The 18,651-nt window shown below is 52.4% G+C and overlaps 5 protein-coding genes across 5 annotated transcripts; 4 read left to right on the top strand and 1 right to left on the bottom strand.

Moving 5' to 3' along the window:
* Positions 1 to 115: 115 nt before the first annotated feature.
* mrpl4 (mitochondrial 54S ribosomal protein uL29m) lies at positions 116 to 1,189 on the top strand (the record flags this gene model as incomplete). Its single annotated transcript, XM_058449190.1, has 3 exons — positions 116 to 473; positions 548 to 714; positions 884 to 1,189. 3 exons carry the CDS (start codon positions 116 to 118, stop codon positions 1,187 to 1,189), a joined length of 831 nt encoding a protein of 276 aa, XP_058311534.1.
* A 279-nt stretch (positions 1,190 to 1,468) lies between these two features.
* N7498_002127 (secretory pathway gdp dissociation inhibitor) lies at positions 1,469 to 3,258 on the top strand (the record flags this gene model as incomplete). Its single annotated transcript, XM_058449189.1, has 8 exons — positions 1,469 to 1,514; positions 1,568 to 1,592; positions 1,652 to 1,711; positions 1,776 to 1,803; positions 1,853 to 2,198; positions 2,253 to 2,807; positions 2,858 to 3,115; positions 3,170 to 3,258. The coding sequence occupies 8 exons, from the start codon at positions 1,469 to 1,471 to the stop codon at positions 3,256 to 3,258; spliced, it is 1,407 nt and encodes a 468-aa protein (XP_058311533.1).
* A 272-nt stretch (positions 3,259 to 3,530) lies between these two features.
* N7498_002126 (PaaI family thioesterase) lies at positions 3,531 to 4,117 on the bottom strand (the record flags this gene model as incomplete). The annotated part of the gene is made up of 2 exons (XM_058449188.1): positions 3,531 to 3,944; positions 4,019 to 4,117. The coding sequence occupies 2 exons, from the start codon at positions 4,115 to 4,117 to the stop codon at positions 3,531 to 3,533; spliced, it is 513 nt and encodes a 170-aa protein (XP_058311532.1).
* Positions 4,118 to 5,011: 894 nt separating this feature from the next.
* N7498_002125 (origin recognition complex subunit 4) lies at positions 5,012 to 7,194 on the top strand (the record flags this gene model as incomplete). The annotated part of the gene is made up of 2 exons (XM_058449187.1): positions 5,012 to 6,526; positions 6,580 to 7,194. 2 exons carry the CDS (start codon positions 5,012 to 5,014, stop codon positions 7,192 to 7,194), a joined length of 2,130 nt encoding a protein of 709 aa, XP_058311531.1.
* Positions 7,195 to 15,369: 8,175 nt separating this feature from the next.
* Positions 15,370 to 17,569, top strand: flbA (developmental regulator FlbA; the record flags this gene model as incomplete). The annotated part of the gene is made up of 4 exons (XM_058449186.1): positions 15,370 to 15,900; positions 15,983 to 17,120; positions 17,185 to 17,372; positions 17,426 to 17,569. 4 exons carry the CDS (start codon positions 15,370 to 15,372, stop codon positions 17,567 to 17,569), a joined length of 2,001 nt encoding a protein of 666 aa, XP_058311530.1.
* Positions 17,570 to 18,651: the final 1,082 nt, after the last annotated feature.

Here is an 18,651-nt window from a genome sequence, read left to right as displayed (position 1 = left end):
ACTTTAAAGTGAAGAACGGCTTCGAGTTGCCGCCAGACGCGCACGTGACCGTCCGCCTTCGATCCTGAAAAAAAGACAACGCCAACTCGGCCTCCTGCAACGACAGAGCACCACCATGCATCGGCCGTCCATTGCCCGTTTGGCCCAATATGGGGGCATTGTGGCCGAATTGCCACCTCCCTACCTGGCACCCTCACTCCATTTCTCGATGACCCGATCCCCTCAGTCCTCGAGCTTCTCTACGACTCCCGTCGCCGCTGGCCGTGGACGCGACATGAACAGAACCCGCGGCGTGTCGGCCATCCACCGTACCGGTACAAGATTCAAATTGAGCGCATCGAAATACCCCCTGCCCAAGCCCGTGTCGCCCGCAGATATGCAGCCGCAACCGCAAACCCCCGACCACGGACTCTGGGGCTTCTTCCCTAAGTCCCGCCAGGCAATGAGCGTCCCCGAATTCGACATGGACTTTGGTGAGTGGAACGCTTCCCGGGCCATAGTATATGACCATTATCAAACGTGAATTGCGCTGACCCCGTCACATTAGGTCGCCCATGGGCCATCCAAGAACTACGCGAGAAGAGCTGGGAAGACCTGCATAAGCTGTGGTGGGTTTGTGTCAAGGAGCGCAACCGCATTGCGACTACCAACCTGGAGAGAGAGCGCCTGAAGGCTGGTTTCGGTGCCCACGAGGCCAACGAGCGTGACCGTGTGGTAAGTTTTGGTCCCTGCTTGTCTAAGCATCGCTCGATATACATATATTTGGCTTGCTGGAAAAATCCACCAGCGGGTGCGGTGTTTTCCCTGTTGGATGGTGACTCTCGAGTCCAACTTTCCTCTAGCAATTTGTTCCGGAAATGTGCTGACATCATTCCTCGACTAGGTCCAAATCACTCAGAAGAGCATCAAGCACGTTCTGCGTGAGCGCTGGTATGCCTGGGAAGACGCTAAGCATGAGTACTACACCAAGAACTATCGCCCGCAGCATGAGGATGCGTTGGAGGAGGAGCCCGTGGAGAGCTTCCCCCGAAGCCTTAAACGAAGGCGTGGGATTCCCCTTTCGAATCTTGTAGCATACTCCAGTCTTGCTCTTTTTTTCCCCATAGTTCTGCTGCATGTAATTTATCTAACGAAGGTTTGGAATGCCTTTTTTTCCAACGGTAATCATTATGATGTAGTCCACCCGTAGACCATTTCAGGGGGCTATACTTAGAAACGAGTCTAGAACCGATATTAATTTAAAGGGGGAGTTAGTGGATGCAAATCAAGGGGAGGGAAATAGAGAGAAACCCGAGTGTTTGGTCACTGAGGTAACTCACTAGTGGCGGACCCGTCAAATAGTCCCCTTCTTACCGCTTCGTTGATCCGCGGGGGAGTCCAAGGAGAACCTTCTTTCTTTTCCACTTGCCTCCGGCATCAGCCTTCCCTTTCCCCTATCTTACCTGTTTTTTTCTCTACTATACCCGCCATGGATGAGATCGCGCCCGAGTACGACGTCGTGGTGCTGGGCACCGGTTTGTTGCTACCCCGCCATTCCACTGCACCGAATACTGACCTTCCCCCCCAGGCCTGACCGAGTGCGTGTTGTCTGGGTAAGGAGCTCTCAAAACCTTTACTATCAATATTTCTTCTCTAACATTCTCTTTTCCAGTGTCCTGAGTGTGAAGGGTAACAAGGTGCTCCACATCGATCGCAATGACCACTACGGAGGGTATGCAGACCAACAGAGCTCCCCACAGCTGCATTTGGGCCGAAATAGCTAACAATGATCTCAGAGAGGCCGCCTCCGTCAACATTGAGACAGTACGCCGACTGATCCATCCACGATGTCTTCTGCTAACCTTCCCCGCAGTTGTTCAAGAAGTACCGCAATGTTGCCCCCGGCGAGGAGCCCTGGAAGAAGTACGGACGGGTCAACGACTGGAACATCGACTTGGTCCCCAAGCTGCTGATGGCCAACGGCGAGTTGACAAACATTTTGGTTTCCACCGACGTGACGCGATACCTGGAGTTCAAGCAGATCGCTGGCAGCTATGTCCAACAGGGCAAGGGCCCTAAGGCGACCGTGGCCAAGGTGCCCTCGGATGCCGGTGAGGCTCTGCGCTCTTCCCTGATGGGCCTTTTCGAGAAGCGTCGCGCCAAGAAGTTCCTCGAATGGGTTGGAGAGTTCAAGGAGGAGGACCCGGCGACCCACCTGGGTGCGTGATAGTAGATCCTGACGATCATGGAGATAGATGGCTAACCCAGTCTAGGCCTGAACGTCGGCTCTTGCACCATGAAGGAGGTTTATGACAAGTTCGGCCTCGAGGACAACACTCGCGACTTCGTTGGCCACTCCATGGCCCTGTTCCCAGAGGATGAATACATCTCCAAGCCCGGCATGGCTGTCGAGGCTATCAACCGCATCCGCCTTTACGTTAACTCTATGGCTCGCTACGGCAAGTCGCCCTACATCTACCCTCTCTACGGCTTGGGTGAGCTTCCCCAGGGTTTCGCTCGTTTGTCAGCCATCTACGGTGGCACCTACATGCTGAACACCGATATCGACGAGGTGCTCTACGATGACAGCGGCAAGGTTTCGGGCATCAAGGCCACCATGAAGGACCGCGATGACCAGTCGGACGCCATGAAGTTCGAGACCAAGACCAAGAAGATTATTGCCGACCCTTCCTACTTCCCCGGCAAGGTTCAGGTCAGCGGATACCTGATCAAGGCTATCTGTATCCTGAAGCACCCCATCGACAAGACTGACGGCAGCGACTCGCTGCAGTTGATCATTCCCCAGTCTCAGGTTGGACGGAAGCACGGTATGTTCACGGCGAGCAATGATATAATGAGCTGCCACTAATATCTGTAGATGTGTACATCGCGATGGTCTCATCCGCTCACAACGTCTGCCCCAGGGGCTACTACATTGCCATCGTTTCGACCATTGCCGAAAAGGATGCTAATCACCACCTTGAACTCGAGCCTGGCTTTGAGCGCCTGGGCGAGATCGAGGAGAAGTTCATGGGTCCCCCGATCCCGATCTACGAGCCTTTGGAGAGCGGCGAGAAGGATAATATTTTCATCTCCAAGAGCTACGATGCCACATCCCACTTTGAGACCACAACCTGTAAGTCTTCCATACCGTTCCCGAACTGGACCCATTACTAACATCATTTCCCAGACGACGTGAGAGACATGTACCGTCGTGCGGCCGGTGAGGAGCTGAAGGTTGAGGGACTTCGGGAGGACCAGCAGCTTGCTCAGGAGTAGAGGGCCAGAAGCCTTACAAATTGATCTATCGTTGCCTAGATGCTGGCTGATTATATTTCTCTTGGACATGTTTGATACTCTGTCGTTCTTCTTTTCCGCTCCTGAGCACCAGCTGCTCTGCCAGACCAAACCAGGAGGTAGCAAGCGCAATATACCTGTCTACCATTCAAGGTACAACCGTAGTTCTTTATATTGGCGTAGGTATCAAAAAGGCAAAATTCTATGTACAGCCGCTGAAGCCTGTCTTATCTTATCCCAACTCTCCATTCAGTCTAAATCCTCTGATTCTCCTCCGGGTCCGTATTCGCCTTCTCATGCTCCCCAACCACGCATACATCCCCAGTATCCGCCTTTTGAATCTCCGCCCGTAGCAGTGCCAAGCGCCTCCCGGCATGAATCAACTCACAAACTATCCGCGCCTCCATACCCGTCGGCACAGGGCGCAGGTAGGTCAACTTGAGATTGCGGCTTACACCGCCGAAGGAAAACTTCCCCGGTTCCGAAACTCCCAGCAGAATCGTCGTAGAAAGAACATCGATCAGTGTCGCAGCGCAACCACCGTGCAAGTTGCCCATGTAGTTGCTGAGAGCCGGGGTGATGTTAATGAGGAAGGAGACCTTGGCCGGCGGGCCGCGGGTCGCGGATTCGAAGCGCAGGTTGCAGTTGCGCGCATCGACGTCCCAGTGCTTGATGGAAGTTAGCGATGATATCTTAATGATATTTGTAAGGGTGGAAAGCTAGTCGCTGTCTCAAGCCATACCTCTTCGTTGCCCAGGCCCATTCGGGTCGTATACGCGTAGACGAGCTCTTCGAACTCGTCCATTTGTCGCGCCGGGGGCTTAATCGCGTGTTCGGACATGACGTCTGAGAGAGAAAATGAAATGAAATAGAAATGAAGAAAGGAAATGGCTATCTTGGAGGCTTTGAAGAGGTTGGAAAGTTAATTCCAAAGGCCTCTTACAAGCAGTTGCGCCCCACAGGCGCATCTCCGACTTGGACCTCGGCTTCGACGTTGCCGATGCTTAGTCCGAGTGTCGTGTGTCGTGCGGCCACGTTCAAGCACAGTCGAGATCGGGGTTTTTTAGTAAGACGGGATCGAGGGGAGATCTTTCGATCAGGGTTTAATTATCCGTTTTTCAACTTTTTATATCCGTAGATTGTGAAACTATAACAAAGTATTGGTGAATAATCTTCAATTGTGAACAGCCGCGAACATGAAAAATGCCACTTTTCTTTCAACATTAGAAGATTGACAGATCAATATTCTTGATCCCACGATAACAACCATTGTTTCATCTATGAAGCAAGCCTTGGAAAAGACGATATCCGGCATGGCGACTCGCGCACCTGACTTCGCGTCACGCGTTGGTGGCCTCAGGCGAGAAACCCGGAGATGTCGATTTGTTGCCGAACGGTCAACAGCTGCCCCTACCATTGACCTCACGACCCACGGCTCTTCTCGGGACTGAACAGGGCTTCCGGCGCCTCTTTTCACATCGGCTGTTCTGTATTCGAGACGCTTTACCTCAATTCTGTCTATGCGCTTCCTGGGATAACGTCCCTGGCTCGACGTACACAAGCGTGATCGGACAGTGTCGAGCTCACTATCGCTTACTAGAGCGGTCGCAAACCCGAATTGGACCCTCCTCTCGCAAGACACACATCTCATGAACTCCGTTTATAGCCGGCAACATACCTCGCTCCTGTCTATATCTTCTAAACATCCCACGGCGCAACACGACGAATCGCAACCATGAGGGACCCTCGCGCATCGAAGCGGAGAAGAGTCTCCGAAGAGCCATCTCAAGATGAAGATGGAGACATTGAAATGGACGGAGATGACATCTATTCGGTCCCATCATCCCCAGATGCCGAAGACTCCGAGGCCGACCAAGATTATCCCGCGCCCCGGAAATCAGCGAATCGACGTCGATCCACTCGGGGTGGGAATAAAGACGTACCAGAAGGGTTGGAACAAAAGGAAACAAACCAGGATAATGGTACAGAGACTCCTTCGAGGGGCGGTACCCGGTCAAGTGGACGGCAGCGCAAAGCACCCCAGCGATTGGAGGGCGATGCCGCGACGCCATCTTCCGCACGCAGAGCGGCTGTAACGCCTCGTAGCACCCGTGGAGCAAGAAGCGCACAGAAGCCGAAGCTGGAGTCTGCGGACGACGAAGAAATGGATCTCGACGAGCAGTCCCCAAAGCCGACGGCTTCAGTTGCAAGGACCAGATCTAGGAGGAGTACTGCCAGACCCAAGGCCAACGGTGTGAGCAATGGAGGATCGGAAAAGGAATTGTCTCCTTCTGCGGAAGTGTACAATGATGGCCTGGATGACCTTGTTGCCATGCAATTGCAGCAGGACCTTCAAACCCAAGAGACTCATGAAGTTGTCGAGATGCCTGAACGGGTTCCTGAATATGTCGAGAACCTACAAACCCTCTGTCAAGGCGGACTTCACTCCGAAATGCGTGTCCTTACAACTGCCCTTCTCGAGAAACTCTCCGGAAAACAACAAATCCCGCTCAAGGGTGTTGAGAGTGAGTACACCAAGGTCAACCACTTGATCGAGCAGACAGTTACCGTTGGTGAAGGCAATTCGATGCTTCTTCTTGGATCGCGGGGATGTGGAAAGACGGCAATGGTGGAAACGATCATCTCGTCTCTCGCAAAGGATCATGGCAACGACTTCCACGTCGTCCGTCTGAATGGCTTCCTACACACGGATGATCGTTTGGCTCTTCGAGAGATGTGGCGCCAGCTTGGCCGTGAGACCCATACCGAGGACGACACAGCCAAGGTCAGTTCCTATGCCGATACGATGGCGACCCTTTTGGCCCTTCTCTCCCATCCGGAGGAGTTGTTTGGCGCTTCTGGGAATGCAGACGGGGTGACAGCAGCCAAATCAATCGTAATCCTCTTGGATGAGTTCGATTTGTTTGTCACCCACCCGCGTCAGACTTTGCTGTACAACTTGTTTGATATTGCCCAAGCACGAAAAGCTCCCATCGCTGTAATCGGGTTGACCACCAAGGTTGACGTGACTGAGATGTTGGAAAAGCGAGTCAAGAGTCGATTCAGCCACCGCTACGTCTATGTTCCACTTCCTAGGACCTATGAGATCTTCTCGGATATTTGTATGGCGAGTCTGGATCTCGATGACAGTGAAGTGCTGCAGCTTGCGTGTTCTCTCGGCGATAGACATTCTATCGTAGAATCCAACGGTTGGAAGACCTTGCTCGAGGGGTGGAAGGTATATCTGAAGGTACGTGATTCTGTCCCAGTCCATCGGCAATCGATCTAACTGACACCTCCTAGCATCTGTGGGACGACCAAGACTTCCAATTCCATCTCAAGAGAATCTACCACCAAACCAAAACCCCCAAGGACTTCCTCACCAGTGCCCTCCTCCCTATCAGCGAGCTACACCTCAGCACGCAGGCCACCGACAAACCTACATTCCAAATCCCAACCCCGAAGAGCTTCGCCTCACAATCCCTCACTTGCCCCGACCCAGCCCCACTCCCATTCGCAACTTCTTCATCGAGCCCTTCCTCACTACCACTGGCCCTATTGCTTGCCGCAACTCGCTTAACAGCTCTATTCGACCCAGGCAACGACGGACAAACACAAAGCCTGGCACCGCTTGCGCTCTCCTTCCCAGCCGCGTATGCAGAATACGTGCGTCTACTTACATCCGCTAAGGTTTCTGCATCTGTGTCCGGCGCAGCTGCCACGCCTGGCCGCGTCTGGGGGCGCGATGTGGCGCGCGAGTCTTGGGAGAAGTTGGTTACGTGGGGACTTGTCACTCCTGTTGGTGGTGGAAATGGTACTGCTGACGGGCAGATGTTCCGTGTGGAGATTAGCTTCGAAGAGGTTGTTGAGATGGCTGGATCGAAGAGTTCGCTGGGTCAGTGGTGGCGAGATGGTTGACGAGGCATTATCTGCCAATCTTCAATGATATTTGAGATAGAAGATCTCGGGGCTCACATACTGTCTATATTCATCCGCTTTAAGCAGACCTAACCTTGGAATGATCATCTACATGGGGTAGTTCTAGACTGCGTGTCCCCCCTCGATTAACCCTTGGAACTATCTTCAAATTCAAGCAAATCCTAAGAGGGGACAAAACACAAACATAATTGATAACGTGAATGTAACCCGGTTTCAAGATTGTTCCACGCGGCCAAACCTTCCATCCAATCAGTCGCTCGCCACGATATATCACAACCTTGGAAAAGCACGCCAGCCTATTAGACACCAGAACAACACTCTTCCCCGCCTCTGTTAAGCATTGGGCCCCAGAACGCTAGGCTTGATCTTGGTGGCCAAGTCACCTGTGGCTGTCGATCGTTTCTGGATCCTCGCGTGGTCGGGTGGACGTGTGCTGGACGTGCTAACTTTTAGATTGGCGGTGATATCACATTTCCCCTTGGTCAGATCAATGGCGCAGGCCCTTGCCTTTGGCTCCCTGCATCGTGCCGTGTTCTCGAATCTTCGGCGTATAGGTACCAAGGTTTCGGAGTTTGTTTTGCTCTGATGGGTTGATGTTTTAGACCGGGGGTCCTAGATGGGAACTACCTGGGACTATTCGGGACCCCAGGTCTCCCAAGTGGGTGGTACAGGCGATAACATGGAAATAAAGCAAACAAATACCCCCACAGGGTTTCTATCCATGGGTAAATTGACAACCTAGGCCCTCCTCCCCGGCCCCATCTCAAGGCCATGGCTACCTGCAGAGAATATAACCATACCCAATCTCAACCACTGACGGACCCCTTCATGTACCTACTATCATCATTTGCCACACCGATCCCAGAGCCGGTGATTGGTACACAGGCACGCGGGCACGCATGCGTGCCATGTGTCAAAAGTGACACATCGAATGACATGTCGCAAGTTCCCCCGGTTATGCCCATAACGGGAAAAGTCGAGGCAGGGGTGTCTGTTTGGCGAACTGAGCATATTACTGCACATGCAGGACGCCGACTCCTGGGGTACCATGGGAAATATGCAGGATCTTCTCATGTGGTTCCTAGACTCGGCCTAGGCTTTTCTGACCTCTCGAGGGGGGTTAGCTTCCTAAAGGGTCAATGCTTCGGCGTTTCGCAAGTTCCATCTCCGAGTTTGCCATGGCATGCCTCCCCCTTTCTGCCACCACGTCGCTTTGTAACCATCTGCGTCTAGTGGCCTCTAGTGGCCGCGAAGAATGGTGGGGAGTGTGAGTGTCCTGTGCTGTTGTTGGACAGGGAAATGGTTCCCCGTTGCTTGGGCCTCCTGCAAGCTCGACTCCACACTTCTGCACTACTCGCATGGCTGTTAAATTATCCACAGCTCCAGGTGGGCGACCTTCTCCTGTGGCTAAATACCGTTGCAAATCCATCCGAGTGCTGCAGCCTGCAGATCCGGCGGTTCGGGGTTAGTAAGAATTGGCCCGCTGCCGTAGCCCGGTTTCCTTCATGGCTCGCGGGAGGAGTCTACCCCTTGGGAAAGAGACCAGACCGTAACTTGAGGTCCGAGGAGATTTGGTCGAGATTGCACTTGGGGTTGCACGGCGATAGGGAATAGGGTAATCGAAATGCATGACCCCGTCTGGGAGTGAACGAGTCATTCGAGTTTCTAAATCATAAACTCAATCTGTGCTTGCGCAATCTGGGGCATCCCAGATGTGAAGCCTGCAGGCAGCATATGCCCGCTTCGATAGTGCACGGCTTTCTCGGGCCTTGCTAAGACCGAACGGATTAATAATATTCAAGTATGCTTTGCAGCCCCGGGCAATGAGAACAGTGTAAAAAGTCCCAGGCCGAAACGCACACCAGGATGCGGGAAACTGTAGTTGCATATCCGGCGGCCACCGCGAGCTGCAACTAGAGTAACCCCGACCTGTGGATGATGTGTTTTCCCGTTTTCCCATTTTGCCTTGGTTTTCGCCTTAACCCCAGAAGGCAAGACTAATTGGCTCACAAGGTCACTCTTCGGATATTAGTGGAGAGTAGTGAAGAGACGGTTGGATGATCCTCTCCCTGCCTCTCCTTTCGGCCAATGGGCTGGTGTGAGGTCTGCCCACAATGACAGCATGAAGACCGGGGTTCACTCGGAAGATTATTGCGAACCGAAGCTAGGAAAGCTTCGGATCAGAGCTGCGTTCTTTTTTGAATTTGACCCAATCTCAGACCTGTTGAGGGGTCAAGGGAATGAAGGGTCCATTTCTGGAATGGCGGTATCCGTAGTGGCCATGGGTTTTGATGATCGGCGACGATCACTAATATATCACCCGCACCCCTACACCCTGTCGGCTCCGTCATATCACCGAGCATTAGGGGTTTGCGCTAGGATAAGGCCGGTCATGGTCCATACTGGAAGTCAGGACGCCAGGGTTGTCTACATAGAGCGACTGTTTCTGGAAGACTTAGGTAAGGGTGTTTCAGCAGGAAGCCGTCAAGATGCCAAGTCGAGGATAGATACTTGGCATTGTCAAGCTGCAGCTCCGTTCCCTGGGAGTAGAGTACGCCAACAGCCATGAACCTTGGAGAAGAGCGATTTCTGGGCGCAATTTGGTACCTAGTCTGGTGTCGACGGTATGATATTTGCTACCGTAGTAAATGTAAATCCCCGAGAGATGAAACATTGACGATCGCTGTCTTCCACACAGTGGTATCCTTGAGACGAACGTTGAGCTCGTCGTGGCCCCCAAAAAAGGTGACCGTGACTATTCTCAATGAAGCACGTGTTGCAACACACGTCAACGTGCAGCTACGAAACGCCGAGTGAATTGGATCGACCAATAAATGCAGCTCATCAGCATATCAAAGTGGGCGGATCAGAGACAACGGCTTAACTATCTCCATTATACTTTACTAGATTAAGAGAATAAACGAAGGCTGTCATGCAGAAATCAACAGGGCCCACCGCGTTTCAAATGCAAGTCACCACTGCCAATTAATCACGAACTTCGCCGAGCACCGCTAGTTGCGGCCGAACCGGCTTGGATCCCCCCCCTCTTTTCCCAAACCACGACTGTCACTGATTTTTTCTTTCCGTAGATCATCTACCACGTGGACCGCTTCCCGCGTATTGTAATTTATTGACAGTTGTGGGGGTTCCAAGTTCCCGATGAGGACTTGGACGGAGTATTCAAAGTTGCAAAATTAGACCTCGAAGTCTAAAAGTAACTTTATATCTCAGAGTCTATCGCGTCATCGCCTAGGAGAGTCACATCGGACGGCGGGAATGCAATCTCCGAAAGTATCCCGGATCAACAGTTTCAGGGTCACATCTCCAATTCTCCAACTACACGCTCCACAGTGTCGCTGCCAAGCTTACAGTAGCTTGATTGTGCGGACCCAAAAAAATGGAGTCAGAAACCGAAGGCAAATTTTCATCGGACGGACTTGTCTCAGTATGCACGGGAGATGCGAACACGAACCCCCTGAACGCCAACAAAGGAGCAATCTCCTTTTCCAGTGGAGCCGGCGTTCCTCGGGCGCAGAACACGAGACTCGTTAGCGGGTTCTTAGCGTTTCCAGAATCCTTCTAGAAGGGTTCTAGCGCCGAAATTGGCTACGAACGAGTCAGACAGAGGACCCGTGTCGGCCGGCATGAATCAAGAACTCCCCTGGCGGTTTCTGTCTTTTTTCCCTCCCCTCCTGAGATGTCATATCAGAAAGAAAGAAAAGCTTTAAAAATCATGCACACAAAATTATGTTCCCCGGGTGTAGATTTCCAACATCCCCGCGATAGGAAATCACTGGGGGAGTCTATGACGTGATCCACTGAGCACCTCGCAAGCTATCTCTAGATCGAGGAAGTCAGGTGGAACCCTGTATCGTAAAGTTAACGATTGTTACGCCCGTCTTGACGGTTTTGTTATTACGGTTGCGGATCGTCCCGACAGATCCCCATTTGTTACAGTCATTTCGGTTTGAGACCACCTCAAGCGATCATCGACCGGTGGAATGCTTATGGCGTGCTGACCGAGCAAAACGGTGCCTGAGACCCCCCTCAGGCAGAGTGTATGTGATCCTTGTCGGCTTCTGCAAGGCCGGACTATCGACGGTAAGGACCCCTTCTTTCTGAGGCTTTCAGGAGGAGAATCCCTGCTCGGCGTTCGGGGCTGACGCGGAGTTAGTGGTCGTCGAACAAACCACATGGCAGGCAATACCCTCGGCGAGGAGGCCTAAATTTCTGGGGCTGCTTCTGATCTCTACCCGACTCGGTCTAGGCAGGTATTCGACCCAGGATTCCACGTGGTGTAATTCTCCACATCGCTGCTCACCTTCATATCATTTGTACGCGCGAAAAGTTAGGTGGGCGACTAGGGGCCTCGTGCCCGGGATGGCGGGGTCTATTGCGTAGGGCGGACGACGCAGTATGTGTAAAGAATTTGGAATACAGGGGCTGCTCGCTTCAACTTGTCCGGATGGCTGGTTCTAGGCCGCCGTGACAAATGGTGGGCTTGAAGAGTGCTCCCAAAGATAGGACATCCGCCAGCCACCAGGCCGGCAGTGGTTGAAATAGACGAAGATCAAGTTTAGCGCAGCCACGGAGCTAAGAGATCATTGAAAACAGCCGAAGCCACGATCCGGGTCGACATCCGGATGGTTAGTGCTACTCAAATTCAGCAACGATTTGCACCTTCATATCGATTAATCGAAAAGGAAACATTGCGAGGGTGTAGGTACTCCGTAGTGCATAATAGGAAAGCGACGCTGCGACTGGTCGGGATGGGGTTGCCGGAGTCCTACTGTACGTGCGCAGCCGACCTGTGTCCATGTTTCTCCCCGGGCAGGATGAGTTGGGGATACACAAGGTTCAGCATGGGGAGTCGAATGACGGTCGAGAACGACGATCTCCCCAAGGTTCACAGCACTAATCATACCGTAGTGCGGGCGATGGGCGCAAGGGTCTGTTCGCATCTTCTTATAATCCAACTTTTGACACGTAAGCTTTTGGTAGGGATTCAGCCGGGGGGCACGCGAGGGCGACAACCTTGGAGCATAGAAAACTATTTCTGACTATATACATGGCTGCCTACAATCCAGCATCTGGAACCATGGAACTTTCCAATTTTCGAGTGGATGCGCAATACAGTATACATACTGTGTAGGTGGCCTGCATGAATCCTTTGTCGCGTGGCGGTCAGGGATCATCGATACAACTAAGGGTTACAATACCATTATAACCATTAGCACCAAAGGCTGATCCCATACACTAACCAGACTCGTTCGGAAATAGCGGATCATCATACGAGGATCATTGGGTCTTGGTTTTGGACTCTGCCGTTGAGCGTCTGACCGCAATTCTGGCGCATGGAGAATTCTCCGTAATCGTGCTAGCGGCTTCTCAATTTTTCGATGCGCCCCACTTTAGCTTTGCGATAACGGTTAGCTCAGCGGAACGAAGCGACAGTCAACTCGCATTTGTTTCGCTTTTTATTTTCGCTCATCCATGCCAAGATTTTTTACCTCCCTTGCTGTTTTTCGGTTTGTTTTTGTTTTCGCTCAACCTAAACTTTGGGTTGGCGTATTTGACAGCTCCTAGTTCCATATCCGAGCCTCAGCGTTCGGGCGTCGATCGTTAGTTCTCGCCGATTGTGACTGGACTCGCAGGGCTGATGGCCTCCATTTTGGCCGTTGGGCCCCTCAGCCTCCGGACATATAGAATGTATATTTTTGTGCGAGGGGCTGATCATGCATTGCGGTGCATAAGAATAATGCCCTTATACGCATCTACTAGCCTGTGTGGTCTCAAACTACAGATCTAACCCCTGTCCACGTGGGAATTCGATAGATCTCAAGGATGGGCGATGTATCACATCACCCTTCCATCTTGGAACAAATCTGGAAGCCAAAACATCCGACCACTTCCGTGGATCGACATGTATAGGAATTGCGCCCCGCCATTGGCTGGGTCAAGACTGCTCTCTACATACTGTAACCAGCGCTGCCGCTCGTCGGCTCCTGGCGGACGAACTCGCACCGACGCTCTTCACGAGCCGGCCGGTCAGCCTCGTGAGCACTGCCTCGGAGGATCCGGGCTGACGTGTCTGTCAGTGAGCTATTCCATCCTCAAGACGAGGTTCGTGCCAGGCTTTTCCGAAGCGACTGACGGGGCATGTGGAGACTGACGTGTAGAGAGACCAGAAGAGTGGTTAAGAACGGCGCAATCGAGGCTAAACCACCAATACATGACTGTGTATGGACGTATGTATGTACACGATTAGGGCCGATCGACAAGCCAATTTTGGGCATCCCGTGTAGACGCGAACCAGGGAAGTGACGCGAACTGAAGGCCATCTGACAGGCCGGTTCGTATGGCTTTGGTTCAGCTAGTCTGTGCGCCGTATTCCTTCAAATCTTCCTCGTCCTCTTCAAACCAGTAAAGAGGAATGGGGCTGGAGACTTGAAACAAACCGTTTGTGGAGGAGCAAACAGCCGCACTCCAATCAATCGGAGCCTCAGGCGCCCAGACCCCACGTGTGTCCACGTGGACGGCATGGAATCACGAAAGGCGCCTGGAAAGCCCGTGGAAGGAACCCCACGTCACAACTCCAACTGCCCCTCATCGTTTATTCCGAAACATGAAACGCGGGTGACTCAAAACACTCTTTTCAAAACCATGACACAGCACGATGAGCGGTGGCGCCAAGCGCCACCGCGATCGGAAGTGTGTACAGTACCCGCGAAACGTGAGTCCACAGAAGCACCTCCCTTCTCCCGCCTTGGCGTCTAATCGCGGCATCATGCCGGTCCGCTGGTGGCAGGAAAACTCTTCCGATGGGAAAGACGAAGATCGAAATACTCCGAAGATCCGACTGTGGATAAAAGGCATCAAGAACAGTCGGATCGATGGAGGTATTCGCCACCACCCGATAAGGTTCCTGACAGTACTGGGGCGAGGGATTCCCACGTGGGCATGGCAAGCTTGGGTATCGACAGCCAGCCTTTCCCCATCGGTCCAGGGGGCCGAGAAACAAGACAGTACAGAGAAGAGTGGAGACCGCCGTCGCCATCGTGCCCCAATGACATGCCGCGGATGATTATGTGATAGGAGGCCACCTCCCACATCAGGTTGCCACTATTCCCGATCAAGGCAGAGCACAATTGCACAAGGGGGGGATTCCCGAGTCAGCCTTTGGACTGACTGGAACGAAGATCATTACAGCCGTAACAGCCGTAATACCATTACCCCCCGGTCTTCAAGCGGATATGTCCGGTCTCGCGTGTATCCCTGGGTCGCTGACGGTTGGGTCCAAAGGACCTCGGTGGATGGTGAAATCATTGACTTAGCCACCGCTGTATTTGGATTTGTCGAGCGCTACGGGAGTTCTCCGTACACTATCGTGGTCCCAAGCGGCCATAGGGTCTATGCCCTGTGATGGAAAAATGGGAATTTTTTCTGACAATCGGTCCGGACGGTATCCAAGTACTTGTAGGGACAAAAAGAAAAAAAAAAAAAAAAAAGAAAAAGAAAAAGAAATGAAAAAGATTACTTACCGTACGAAGCGTGCGGGTATCCGGTTGCAGATTCAGGCCCGAAACAAAGAACCCACCGATCTTTACCATGAGGCAATCCCTTCCCTTGGCCCACGTTGTTTGGGTGCAGCACACCAAACTCTTTCCGGCTACACTCACGCGTGGGCTGTGGGTCATGGATGACAGGCCGAATGGCTGTAATTCTTCACAAGGGGTGAGAGGGGGATATCACAATCGATTTTTTTTTTCTCCCTTTGTTCTTGCTTAGACCCGCCTTATTTCTCTCTGTTTTCCCCCTCTTTTTTTATTTTTTATTTTTTTTTCTCCATACCCTTATATTCTCTTTGGGTTGAAAAGGGAAAAAAACAAAAAGAAAAAAAGACTGGAAGCTACTGTATAGTGTATAATTTCCAGTTCCCAACCTCTTTCCCCCCTTCCTTTCATTCCCCCCCCCCCCCCTTCCCCTCCCTCACACTACACTCTATAGGAGTTCCACCCACACTCCCAATTTGGCCCATTTCATGAATTCCGTTTGGTATTTTTTTGAATCGTGGATACCAGGTCTTGTTTGACTTACCCACTTTTCGCAATCTTCCCGAAGTCTGGTTCACCCAAGAAGACTTCCTTCCCTTCAATGCCAACCCTACCTGCCGTGAACCACCTCAGAGAAGATTCTCTCTCAGTTCCTGATCCTTCTGTTGTTCCCCATCCTTCTTCAACTACCCCTGCGACTGATCCGCATCCCCATCCTGCCATACAATCTACCTTCCCTGGGTCAGTCGTCGGTTCTATCTCTCGACGCAATCGCCGCTCCTTTGCTGCCTTGGCTCAGAGGACCTCCAGCGCCCTAGCTAGTCTGTCCACCATTGGCGCTCCCACAACGCTGCACTCCTACACCTCCTCCAGCAGCCTGAGCAGGTCCAAGTTAACCAACCCCTTGACCCCGCCGTTATCCGACGAAGACGCCGAGCAATTGTCCGATCTCTGGCGCCCTTATTCTCCGGACCCGCCTGCTCTCAAACGCCGCCTGACTCTTCAGCGCGCCCCGACCCCTCCTCAAGAATCTCGCTCCAGCCAATCGGGCCCTGCGCCGATCGCGCCCAAGATGCATCAAACGTCGTCGAGACTTTTGCGCATGACTGAAGATGAGCGCCCCTTCACCAAGGTAGGTTTTTTGGAAAATGTCGTGTGGCAGGGCCACAACGAGACCGAAGCGATGCAATTGAGTGACTAATGACGATGATTAGGATTTCATGGACTTGTTCTCCACCCTGATGGTGAGCTTGAAGTTGGATTCGCACCGGGTTCGCTTCACGCGATATGATCACACCTTCACCTCGGAGGAGGCCATCAACAACTTGGGCTCGCTCAAGTTCTCCCAGTCGAACCGCATGCCGGACCCCAAGGACCCCTCGCGCATCGTGACCACCACCACAACCACCACATTTTCCATGGCCAAGGAGATGGCTCGTTCCGTGTGCCAGCGCTTCGTCGATGCTCGTTTCATTGAGTCGGTGGATGGCAAGGCTTTGCCGGTTTTCCCTCTCAAGGGCGCGCTCTTCCAGCTCACTCCGAAGGGCATCAACATCCTGCAGCGCTTCTGTCAGCGGAACGGAATCACCGCTCGTCACGTGATGGATGTGCTGGAGTCACCGCGCAACACGATGCAATTGGTGAACCTCGAGCGAGACACCGATACCGATAAGCTGTCGCACGACCGAGCCACGATCGAAGTCATATTCCGCCGTTTCGCCGGTCAGGATGGCCCCAACATCAAGAGCAGCATTTCAACCTCAGACTCCGATTCATTAAGCGACTACTCTAACGGCATCGTGGGTGTGAAGATGGCTCGGGAGCGCAAATTGCACGACGGCAAGTCCTACGCCAACACTTTCACCGGAAAGGGTGCCGTGGATTGGTTGATGGACTGCTCGACAACCATCGAGCGTCGCGAGACTTGCTTGATTGCTGAGCTGTTCCTCAAGTACGGCCTGATCACCATGATCCAGGATGACAAGTCTTACCCCGACTCGAATGCCGTTTTCCAGCCGTCCAAGTACGCGATCTACACCATTACCGAGCGAGGCCAGCGCGTGTGTGGATGGATTGCCCGCGACAAGGCCCGTGATGCCAATGCAAACAGCAACGCTACCTACGACAGCCGTGGCATGCCCCGCGACTCCAACAACGCCCGTCTGACCCACATCCTGGGTGATCCCGCCCTCCGTCTTCTCTTCCGCGAGTTCTTGCGCTACTCGCTTTGCGAGGAGAACCTGTCCTTCTACCTCGATGTTTCCGAGTTCACTGCCAACTACCACAAGGTGGAGAAAACCGGCACGTTCACCAAAGTCGACTCGGTGCGCGAGACCCTAGCTGCTGCTTATGGTAAGTTTCCAATTGAGGTTTTTTTCTTGTCTTTTTTTTCTTTTTTTTTCTAATCCAGTGCTAGGCTTGTACAACGCGTTTCTGGCCCCTGGATCACCCTGCGAGTTGAACATTGACCACGCTCTGCGCAACAGCCTGGCCAGCCGTATGACCAAGGCTGTAGGTGACGACGAGTCGATGTTCAAAAGTCTTCAGGAGGTCGTTCATCTCTTCGAGCTTGCCCAGACCTCCGTCTTCAAGCTGATGTCGAGTGTAAGTTTGAACCTGCGGTGCAGATTGTGTTTGGTACTGACTTTTAATTGAAGGACTCCGTTCCGAAATTCCTTCGTGACCCCAAGTACTCCGTGGTCCTGCAGGAGCACGACGTGGATATCTTTGGCGGGACACGCTCGTACTCGCCAACCCCCGGCGCCCCGGAACGAAGCATGAGCCGCTCAGCCCGGTCATGATAATCGCCGACTGATGCTACCTGCACGCCAGCAAACATCCGGTCTCGTCGTGATTTGAACGTCCCCCAGGCCACTGTTCGCGCATAATCGCCATGCCCAAACGCCTTTTTGCAGTCCCGAATAAAAATTTTGCGGATGCGATACCGGCCCAATCGAGTCGTATCCACTTCCCGTACTTGTGCGACTGCAACGCGGGAACCACACCCGCGACGGGATCTCACGCAACAAGCCTGAAAAAGGGGGACCCCTCTTTCTCGACTTAGATCCATCGTCATGATCCGTTTCCGACCACGAATTTCGCTTTTCTGCTTTCATATTGGCATGCAGCCTGACCCCTTCGGCCCCAGGCTGCCTTTTACCCCCCCATCTTCTGCTTCATTATTCCCTCGCCATGAGATTTTCCTTTATTTCCTCCTGATGAAAGACGTTACGATCAATGCCTCATGTTATAGAGAAGGCCGGAATTTTCTTTGGGAACCCCCTTGTAATATTTGGATGACGTTTTCTCTCTTTCTCATACACGATATCCCCTTCTGCTGGCACCTTTTCAATGTTGGAGAGAAGTCAGAGCCGGAGAAAAAAAAAGTATCAGAAAATATCCCCAGAAAAAAAGACCGGCGGTTGACTCTTGCATGCTTTGATTTTGTTTGCGTTGAGCATCAGACACGGCGTTTCTCTTGCATGATTCATTTCGCCCATTCATATTCCTCTTCCTCTTCATATTCTTCAACTCGCCATTCTTATATTTACTGCATGGACTTCGCAGCATTTCCTAGCTTCTTTTCCTTTGTCGCATGCATTGTTCTCCTTCGGGCACAGCGAGTGAGTTCTGATTTTTTTGTATGTCATATATACCAGTTCCCGTGGGAGTTGTAATGGACATTACGATATCATCTACTTTTGTTCCTTATACAGTAGTTTCCAAGGTTTCCCAAGTTTTTGGTTTGTCTGTCTTTGCGAAACTTGGGAGGTAGGTATCCATGTGCTACGATAGATCGAATTAGTCGCATTGACAATGAAAGGCCAACCTTGAACAGAACTTCGTACCACACACAAGTATCGACCTTGGGATTGGCCTATTT

This window comes from Penicillium cinerascens (genome assembly GCF_028974065.1).
Source record: "Penicillium cinerascens strain IBT 15544 chromosome Unknown contig_1_segment0_segment0, whole genome shotgun sequence".
NCBI lineage: Eukaryota > Fungi > Ascomycota > Eurotiomycetes > Eurotiales > Aspergillaceae > Penicillium > Penicillium cinerascens.
Note: the sequence above shows the minus strand (reverse complement) of the source record. Positions and strands in the feature narration are given on the sequence as shown.